The sequence below is a fragment of the Chelonia mydas genome, chromosome 6, assembly GCF_015237465.2.
Source record: "Chelonia mydas isolate rCheMyd1 chromosome 6, rCheMyd1.pri.v2, whole genome shotgun sequence".
Classification (NCBI taxonomy): domain Eukaryota; kingdom Metazoa; phylum Chordata; order Testudines; family Cheloniidae; genus Chelonia; species Chelonia mydas.
In genome coordinates, this window is record NC_051246.2 from 86,831,646 (window position 1) to 86,842,830 (window position 11,185).

General features: G+C 40.8%; 1 protein-coding gene across 5 annotated transcripts in view; it reads right to left on the bottom strand.

The window, feature by feature from the left end:
* Positions 1-11,185, bottom strand: part of BAZ1A (bromodomain adjacent to zinc finger domain 1A) — a 115,077-nt gene that overhangs the window by 103,716 nt on the left and 176 nt on the right. For all 5 annotated transcript variants that reach the window (XM_037900594.2, XM_027827556.3, XM_007065259.4 and 2 more), the window contains exon 2: positions 1,897-2,175. In XM_037900594.2, coding sequence (XP_037756522.1) covers positions 1,897-2,175 — 279 coding nt within the window. The remainder of the gene's footprint in view (positions 1-1,896; positions 2,176-11,185) is intronic.

Below are 11,185 nucleotides of genomic sequence, written 5' to 3' on the forward strand. Positions count from 1 at the left end.
GTAGAGGTAGAGCCTCTGAGAGTACATCTACACTATACCGGCTTAGGTACATCACCCTAGCTGTGCCGGCATAATCCCCTAGCATAGATTCAGTCTACACTGACAGAGGGGTTTTTCATATAGGAGCAGGAACATCATCTCCCTGAACAATGTGTTGATGGAAGTATTCTTTCATTGACATAGCTACCCCCACACTGAGGTTAAGCCAGCATAGCTACATCAGTCAGGGGTTTAGAGCAGGCCCAAGAAGACGACAATGTGAGAGTGCTTATATGGCAAAAATCAAAAACATCTGAATTCGCCAACATTCCACTGGAGCACATGGACTTGTATTTTAATTATTTGATTAAAATCCTATTTCCACTACATAGCACTACTATTTCCATATCTGTACTGCCATGGAAGAAAGGCAAAGCCAGGAATCACATGAAAGGGTGGGCCTCCAATAAATATGCAGACCCTATCCCCTCTAACATACACAGGGTTTTGCCATGGATCTGAGGGCATTCACAGGCTACTGTGTCATGCTATCTGACTACTTCATGGCCTGGCGAAGCTTGCCTTGCCCCCAACAGGACAAAGGCCCAATCCAGCAAAAATGTATGCATATGCTTAAATTTACACTGAGTATTCCCATCCGGGGAACTATTTAGTGTGTAAATTTAAGCATGTGGAAATTTTGCAGGATTGGGACTTAAATGAAAACTTTATGACTTGAAATTAAGAACATTTCCTGGTCCCTTCAGAAAAACAATGTACTGTAAGGGAAAATTCAACCCAACTAACACACTTATAGCTAACTATAAACTAATGGATTCAAAAATGAAAGTGATCACATCTGAGAAAATTACCTTTAAAATTCAGGATTTCTCCAAACCCTTAATAGTAGTGGTCTCACCCTTCATTCCCCTAACTAAAAGCTTCTGTAACTCATACAAATATAGTACCAAAAGGAAGCACTGTTAGCAGCACATAACATGTTCGTATATACAGTATGAGCAGAAACAGCTTAAAAAACCTATAGGAAAATACGTGCACCCTGGAATGACCAAATATTATATCCCTCTCTCACCATTCCTCACTTTTCTGAGCATGTTCCTGTAACAAACTAATGCTTTTGGAATGGAAGTGTTTTTTGTCTACCAATTACACAACTTGAACAACCCAGCTTAAATTGCTTATTTCTCTTTCTAAAATTTTGCCACTTATGGGGTACAAAAATACCATTTGGTGACTTCCACACTACTTCACTCCAGAAGCCTTATCAAAGAAGTCTTTGAGGAAACTTTTAGCAGTCATTCATAATGTTCCCTAGCTGATAATTACATCTCACTCCAAAAGTTTGTAAATCTGTTACCCAGTACATCAACGAATAGTTTCTCACCAATGTTTATATCATTTTTCCACTCAAAAATCATGATAATTTGCAAAAATTTTCCTGTGTTCCATTCAAGTAACCTCTGATCACACAGCACGTTTTCTGGACATCAATGGATGTCAAACCACCCAAACTCCAGCCCACTCCGTGCATGCAGTGGCTTTCCTGGACAGAGGGCTGAATGGAAATTCCTTCAAAACACATCAATGTTACTTTAGGATCAATAGGACCGCTCTGGAAAAAAATGCCAAGGGGCTGGATGTGCTGCCTCCAGCAATCACAGTAACTGCCAAGCCAAGGAATGAGAAACTGATCCCAGGAATCCAACCCTAGCCACTAGTAACACAATAAACAGCATTAATCACATGGCTAGCAAGAGACATTGTACTTGTCCTACAAATAAGTTGTTACAGAATTCATAACTCCAAGTTTTGTAAAAATAAATAAATGAAGTAAATAATAAAAATAGATATACAATAACACATATTTAATGAATAATATGTATAAAATGTGTTTACCTTGCACCATTATTTCTAACTACTTCCACTGTTTCACCAACAAAATATCGATCCTTGACATAAGCAAAGATTTCATCACAGATTTCATGAAGTCGTGAGCGATGGGTAAGGGTGGCCAAATACAGAACTGGAACTATGAGTGCCTCCGGAAAACTCTGGAGATTAAGTCTGGCTTTCTTTTCTGATTCCAGTGCTTCCTGATATGTGAGTCCAGGTTTACCTGTCACAGCACAGCTCCATACAAGGCTGTTACACAGAATGGTGCGTTCAAAAAAGTCACTATAATGAAGAAAAAAAGAAAAAGAGTGAATAGAATTCTAGCTAACACCTACAGTTTATTCACAGTTAATATGGTGTCACATGTTTTTGACCAGCTAAGTGAAAAACACTCTTTACATGTCTAAAATTTAAACACTGCACTGCTTCTGTTCAAGTTGTAGATTGTAGTATCTCCAGACTTAAATTACAGTAATCACAGTATATATAGAACACATTATTATTGGCTCTCACTTCATGATGGAATACTTAGAGTCATTTTGCCACTTCTGTTCAAACCAATTTTTCAGTGCTTGATAAATCTACTATTGTAGGGCCAAAACCTGTTCTCACTACAGTCTACATCAGGGGTCTCAAACACACGGGCCGCGGGGTTATTTTCTGTGGCCCACTAGCTCCCTGCCCCGCCCCTCCCCGCAGCGTTTACCTAGAGCGGCTCTGGCCCGGCGAGCACCAGAGGCAGGGCAGGCTCCCCATCTGCCTGCCCTGGCCACACGCTGCTCCGGGAAGTGGCCAGGACCTGGGGAAGGGACAGGGGGCACAGGGTTCTGTGTGTTGCCGTGGCCGCTCCTCCAGGTACCTCCCCCGAAGCTCCCATTGGCTGCGGTTCGGGGAAGGGGTTGGAATGGGGGCAGGGCAGGGGCGGAAAGAGGCAGGGCAGGGACGGGCCCTCATGGAAGGGGTGGAGTGGGGGAAGGGATGGGGCAGCAGGGTGGGGGGACGTGGTCAGTAGTGCGGCCCTCAGGCCAATGTACTAGTCCTCATGTGGCCCTCCTGGTCATTTGAGTTTGAGACCCCTGGTCTACATGCAGCAAAACTCTCCCTCTGATTTTAACTGGGCAGTGTCAGGCCCTTGGGCCCTGCAAAAAAGCGCACATACACAAATAATTTTATATATCGGAGTAGTCCCACTGAGTTCAATGAGACTACTCATGGGTTTAAATTTAACACCACCATTCTATGTATAGGCTTACAAAATCAGCATCTAAAATTGTACAAGTATAAAACAGTCTTGCAATTTTTTTCTTTTTAAATGGTTTTACTTCATTTAAGTTCCACTTTGCTTTTCAGCAGTCAAAACACTTGAGTGCTTTTGAGTGTTCTGGCCCATCAATGGGGTAGTTAAAAAATAACACCAAGCACTTCTTTGAAATAGTTTTTGTTCTTTCACTGTTTGCATTGCTCTTATAAAAGCATTAAAATATTTTTTCTGCAGATTCTTCCCATCCCCCCTTTCAATTTGGCAAATATTGATTTTTCTTCCCCTCTTGTGTTCCAATTAATACTGAAATTACCATGGTTATTCTTGTTTACTTCCTGTTTAGTACACCAGCATAATTTCTACAGTATTGATTATTCAACAGCTGTTGCAGGGTGAGCCCATCACAATATTTTTTGATGAACCTGGCAAAAATAGTGGTTTGTTAAATTCATTTCTAGATGAAATAGTTGATTTTTTTTAAGTTAATGTAGAATCAAAGCCATTTAGTAGATTATAGTTGTTAAAATACATCACATATTGTTGATCAACTAACAGTCTGATAGTGTGCCTTTAAATATGCATTCCTTAATGCAGTGTTTCCTAAACATTTAAAAGCTGAGGGCCACTTCAGCATAATGAAACCAATCATTGCCGCCTGCCCCGCCCCCCTCCCGCAACCTTACCATGTGTTGTTATACATTAAAACACACAACAAATTTAACATCTTCTGTGTCATTCCAGCTAATCTATCATGCCCCATCCCCCAGGGGGTGCAGGAGAGAGAGGATCAACTCCATACTTTGGGATACACTGGTATACATCTTCATAATGTGATTGGTTGTTTTTTTTTTAATGCTTTGATGAGGAGTGAAACAGTTAACAAGGATGACATTTAAAGTATTATCATTGTCATCTGAGTTAGCACCCAATGAAGCGAATGGGGCAGCTCACACCTAAGAGCTATTGTTTTAGGCTCTTTACACACTCAGGCAGACATCTGTGGATCATTTACATTTGCTTCACCTTTTCAAAGCTTGCATTGCAACCATAACAGCTAGACACAAACACTGTGTACATGAAAGCTGAGACTCTACAGGACAATTGAGAGTCTGGCCGTGTCTCCCAGCTAGTCCTCCACATGCCTTCAAAATGGGAGCTTTCCACACATTAAGAAAAGTTCCTTAAAAGAACACCAATTTCTCTACTTTGTGCATTTCACAGCATCTTTGGCCCAAATTCTGCGAAGACTAATGCATGCACTTAATTTACACACTAGGAGTAGTCTTCAATGCATATAGTTGAATATTTACTAAATCTTTGCAGGACTGGGGCCTTTGTCTATAGTTCCACTATTTCCCTGTCAATCACCTACTTCTTCCTTTGCTAAGGAGATTCTTAGAATTATCAACAGGAGATCAGAAAAAAAATTTCAAACAAATTATTTTTAAAAAGTTTCAGGATATACTATTTAAAAGATGCACTATCAGAAACTGGAGTTTTTTAAAATTTGTTCACTTGAAACATAAATATCAAATTGACAATGTCCCTTTCAGGGCTGCTACCTTTTTCTGAGGAGTGGTGCGGACAGACACGTTATTTAAATGAAACCTTTAACTTAAAAAAAACCCCACACATCTCTCAAGTAAAATCTACAAGTAAATTTGTTATAAGTGAAAGCTAAGATTACCATGAAAGAAACAGGTTTGAGGAAAACATTTTTTTTTCAGTCACTCTACAACACTTTGTGTATCCTGTTTCTCTGTAGTTAGTTTACTCTTTTGTTTTGTGTGGGTTTTTCCACACATCAGCATGGAGAAAAAATAATTTGCAAAAAAAGTAAATGTACTTATAAAACTATCAAAATAGTCACAAAGACACAGGAGTCAGCAAAATCCCTGAAACTACCTTTCATCTCTCCCTTTCTCTCGCTTTAAAAAATTGATTACATTTAATCTTGGCAGCATCCCTTCACTTTAGCCAGCAGCTACAAACAGCACATCAGACAGATAAATTATGTCACAGGTCATTAACATGTTATTGTAACATATTAATAATTTCACTGAAACTGGGTCTGAGAGAACAAAAATCCAACATCATGTCAATAGATTTTTAATATTCCAACACTCCTGCTCCATGGAGGCATATTTGTGCCATTGTAGTTATGTAAATAGAAGCTACCAATACAGCTAAGTAGTAGTAGTTACAATATTCTATATTAAAAGAAATCGAAAAATAAAAGGCTTGATTGAGCATACTTCATGTTGCATTTAAATTCACAAAAGCAATACATTTAGAGTTAAAATTGCCATTGTGTCCTTATCACATCCCTTTAAGTTGAAAAGCTGTGACATATATGGCGTTTTAGTATCACCAACTGTTCCAAGATCTCTGCACCTGAACATATTGGGATGAAGTTCATATGGAATGGCAGTTGAGGCCCATCAGCATGAACCCTTCAGCCTATGTAAACCCCATTTGACTTCCATGGGTTCCAGAGTAGCAAAAATCAAGTTGCAATCCAGAGACTAAGTTGGACTTCCTTTTGTTGGAGGCCTTTATGCTAAACCATGAATTTGAATGGCATGGTTGTATTTATATTTATAAATGTATAAAGTATTAGCAATGTAAACAGTTAACTTTTTATGCAAGAATAAACCCATTGACAAAATCCTGGGCAAAAGCCTTGAAAAGTAGTTCAATCCTGTTACTAAATAAGTAAAAAGGATTTATTATGAGTCAGATTCAATTAAAAAAAAAAAAAAAGAAATTGCATCCACTTTCTGCACTGAGAATCTTTGTGAAAGGCCGCAGAAGCCTGATTTAGGAGTTTCTGGAGCCTTGTGCAACAGCCAAAACGGTGTGTGTGGTTCTGATTAAATTGAACATATTCAAATGTTTTCACTTACCCCAAGACCTACTAAATATATGTTTTTATTGTGTCTAAGAATAAGCTTATTTCAAATCAATTTCTTTTTCTGGAAAGTTTAAAATACTAAGGAAAGAAAGTTTACTTAAAACAGAATTAAAAACATAAGCATCAAATATTGCAAAATGTTACTTCATCCTGCCATATGCTAAACCCAATGTAAAGGGTAGAACATAAATGGATTATCCTGAATTTAGAAAAGAAAAACCTTTTCTCAAGTCAGTCATCTTTTTTTTTTTTTAATATGGATCCCTTTCAGCATCTAACATACAATGTACACATAGGCATGATGTTAGGATACTGACTTACAAGGATGCTGGTGTGAATGGCATTTCCTATGTTCCAAAATATCCTATCTTCAAAAGGGGTCAATATAAGACGCTTCAAAGCAATGTACAAAACACCCCAAAGTGAGCAGTTATGGACTCATCTGCCTATAGATAATTTCTTCCTAAGATTCTTAGTTAGAGGTTAGCTATTCCCTGAAGAATATATTCCAAAATTCTGGGTTTCTCTTTAAAAAATAATAAACCAACACTGCAATGTAACTATGTAAGCTCTCATTACCCATTTACACATTTTTGGAATTCTGCTAAACTGCCGGCATCAATAATATCTGGTGTCAATGTGTTCCACTCACTGATTGTGCGGTTGTGTAAAAATGTTTCCTTTGACCAGTTTCAAATATGCTGACCTTCAATTTCACCAAGTGTCCCATTGATCTTATATTATGAGACAGGGCAAACAGAAGTGCCCCAACTACTTTCTTTATGCCATTCATTATTTTGTATCTCTCGTCCCCTCTTTATTTCTCCTCTCTGTACTAAACACTCCCAATCTTTTCAGTCTCTCTTCATATGGAAGAAACATTGCACGGGTCTGCACATCACATTGCACCAGAAAGTACCACCAATTTTTAAATGGCTTTATAATTTTTCCATTCCATTTCTCATGCTTCCTAACGTTTGTTTTTTCAGATGCCGCTACACATTGAGCTGTCCACAGTGATACTCAGATCTTTTTCCTGACCTGTAACAGTTAATTTAGAACCTAGTAAGGTTCTAAACAGACAGAAAACACAAAAGATCTGTGTGTATTGTGCATGTGTTATCAGCACAATTTTGTATGGGAGCAAGGCATCGACCTTAGACTCTCATCAGGAAAAGAGGCTTAACAGCTTTCATATATGTTGCCTTTGTCAAATCTTTGAAATCTCCTGGAAAGACAGAGTCACCAACACTGAGGTGCTCAAGAGGGCCAGCATACCCAGCATGAAAACACTCCTCAAACAGAGACGCCTATGATAGCTTGGGTATGTGTGATGAATGATGGGCACATCCCAAAGGACATCCACTACAGCAAATTGGCATTTGAAAAAAGATACAAAGGATGCCCAAAACTGCATTTCAAGGACGTTTGCAAGAGAGACCTCAAAAAAATGGACATGCATGTAGATAACTGGGAAGATCATATTCAGGACCACAGCCTTTGGAAACAAGAGCTTAACAAATGTCTCCAGAGTTACGAGAAGAAGCAGTCCAGCTTAGCAGAGGAGAAAAGAGCTCGCAGAAGGTAGAGCCCAAAGGGTTGAAACACCACCTTTAAATGTGACAGATGCAGCAGAAATTCTCTCTCGAGTGGGTCTCTTCAGTCACTGCCAAGGCTGCCATAAAGAATTTGCTCAGTTGGTTTTTACCTCTCACGGTGCATATCCGTGGTCTCTCAAGACTGAAGGATGCCTACTACTACTATTAGTCAGGTATGAGAATAATTTAAATTATTCCTTCCAGCATGCAATATCTTGCAACTGTCAATACTGAATTTAATCTGCCATCCTACTATTTAATTCCCTATCTTTGATCAGTGTCAGTAAAGATTTCCAGTCCTCTCCAGTCTCGATAACCTTAAATAACTGTGCCACCTGCAAATTTTGCCATCTTACTGCATAACCTCTCTTTTATAGATTACAGAATTATGAAATATTATTTCACCCTATTGGAAAATAAGTTCTGGATCACTAAAAAAAGGTCTTTTTAAAATGTTGGTCCTGCTGAGTTCTACATGCATTGGTTATTATCGTGATGGCTCTCCAGCAGCAAAGGGATGATACAAAAATGTGAGAAATACATCTCTATTGCTACTAATAGTAATTATAAAAGTAAATTTGAAGCCAGATGATTTCCAAGTTTTCTGTTGGTATTACTGCAAGTTTGCACAAATACCAACTCTTAAGCACATAATGTAAACTGAGGTGTTTAACACCTAATGTGCTAGATCCAGCAGCCTACTTGATGTATTTATGTGGCCAATTCAGATTCTGTGCAATCTGAACTTCAAAAAAAAAAAAAAAAATTCTAGGTCTTATGGTTGCAAAAGTAATCTAAATACAAAGTGAGTGTACACCGAGGCAGTGTTGTCTTCCCAACTGCACAGAGCATAAAATAAACAATGGGTCTGGAAAGTGTGAACTCCCCAGCCCTCATAAATCTCATTGGTCACGTACAGAGAAGAAAAAAGGTAGGTTTTCCAAATGTGTTCGCTAATGCACTTTTAAATGCCACTTTACGACTAGTGGAGACAGAATTTGCCACCTTTAAAAACATGGTAGATGGTGATTCTAGACTCTCAGTTAGGGTACACCACAACCAGCTAACACAATTTTAAAGATGTTAAACTATGACTATACAAGTTGTTAAGTGATATTTCAAATCATATTGGCTAACCTGATTTAAAATAACCAACCCAAACTAAAGACATACCACCTTTTCTTCCAGCCTAAACACCACCAGAAACAAAGCAAGGGGACGAGAAACAGATACAGGAGAACAGGCGAGTGCAGAAATAGTAGTGGTCCAGAAAGTGAGAGAATATTTTCCCACAGAGCGATATCTAATACGATAAATAGTAATTGAGAGGTTAGTGAGTACATGAAGGCCATATTCAATCCTTGAATATATATGCAAAGTATCATCAGATCTGGGGGGAGATTCATTGAGACCTGAGTGTAGTATGTAATCCAAAATTTATCCTTCAGCCTACAAACCAGATTTAAAATGGAATTTGGCCCTTTCCATAGAATGAGTGACATTCTTATTTTTTTAATCTTCACACCTCTTCAATGCACCTAGGAAAGCTTCATCCCACTAAGTGTCTTTCTAAACTGGACATACACACTTGATTTTCATTTGGGATGTCAATGAGAGTCAGCTATAATACTGTGATAACAATAATTCTAATTTATAAAAGAAACTTTCAAAATAATGGAATTATGAAAAGTCTTATGTTCTGCAGAAAGACTTGGGTCCCTAGGTTCCTTCCCTTTACATCCTTGAGACTTTAATGAAAACACTTCCGAGCTACACTTCTTAATAAACTTTCTTTAGGGTTTTTGTTTTTAAATTCTCTCCTCCACTACTTTGCTCAGAAAACCCTTGCAGAAGTACTTAATCCAACTTCTTTTAAGGTTTTATTAGGTGAAGTCTTTTTTAGTAGCAAAAACAAGTCCAAGCATGAGAAGACTTAGGTGTGCTCTAATTTCATATGCTGCAAATGAAAGTATTTCTGATTTAATCTCACTAGGCTGCATTAATTTAAAAAAATATACAAGACAAGATTTGATTTCTGGGAACATTTTGTGGGTGGATGGAGGTGGTTAATTAACATTCATATTTTAGAAAGAATGCTGGATCAGATTGTAAAGTTAAAAGGGTCAGCTTTAAAAATGTCATATCTCGCTAAAGACTTCTTACCCACTGCTGTTACAAAGTAATAATTATAATCAGCATAAGTAAGAGAAAATAGAGAAAAATAATTGTCTCTGCTTTTTGAATATACCTTGTACATATGACAACACTTTGTTTCACAATCTCTGTCAGACTAACACAAAAACAAGGGAAAGAAACATTTAAAAAAATAGAAAAATTACTGTAAAACTATTAATATTGGAGGGGGAATCTGAGGGGCAAGTGTACTACTTGAAACTGTGTTGGGTTTGTTTGAGGTGTTTTTACTGCATTAAGTTGGTGTCCCTCTGACATGGAGAAGCTCAGTTACTTATTAAGGGGAGCCATAGAAGACCTTAAGAGGCTGCTCTGAGCAGAGAGCCTGCAAAGTGTTTGGAATTAAAGATGCGCCAATAATACCCCTGATACTAGTGCCTTCAAGGACAGATGCAACAGCCTCCGCCCCCAGGAACCCTCCCCAACCGCAAAGGATGAGTCTCGGGGCTGCAAAGCTGTGTGACGAAAGAACCCCCCTACTATTGCTTAGGTGGCCGAGCAACGGCAACCGCTGGGGCAGGGCACGTTCAAGACCGGGAGCTGGGAGCGACTTCAAACGGTCACCCAGCAACTCCCAACCCGGCAGTGCACTGGAGCTGGCGGGGGCGACGCCAGGGGCTGCCCGCGGCGGCACAGCAACCCCGGGCGAGAACAAGGGGTTAAGTGTCGCGGGGAGGCTGAGCAGACTCCACATGCTGCGCCCCCCGCCACCCCGGCCCGGCTGCTACGACAACAATAGTGAGGCTAGCACATGTCAGGCTGCTCCGCAAGCACGCAGGGGCCGCCGCTCCCCCGCGGCATTATTTAAACCCCGGCCCGGCCGCCGCGCAGCCGAGCCGCCGAGTTAGGCGCGCGGAGGTGCAGTGCCGGCGGCCCGGTAACCGTTGTGCCCCTGCTCTAGGGGCTGGGGGCGGGGCTGGTGCACACACCGAGGCCTAGTAGCCGCCGACATGCGGCTCCGGCTCCCCCGAAGGAGTAGGGGGCCGGGCCAGGCACTTAGTGCCGCCCGCTCAACTTTCACTTCCCCGCCGCCCCTGGCGGCCCGCGGCCGAGGCACAGGGACAGTGACACTGCGCGCGGGGCAGCTCGCCCAGCGGCTTCCCCGCCGCCCCAGGGACCTCCCTTCCCTAACCCTGACGAGACCCCGGGGGTGAGGCGGGCTCCAGGGAGGGGATTCCACCGGTCTGCGCGGGGCACCGCGCCGGAGAGGAGTACGGCTCGTCGGCCACAGCGCTCCCAGCGGAGGGTTCCCGGGGCGCCGAGCGGGGAATCCCCTCCCACCCCAGATGTCAGCCGTTCGGGAGGTTAAACTGCCCTGGCCCGCCC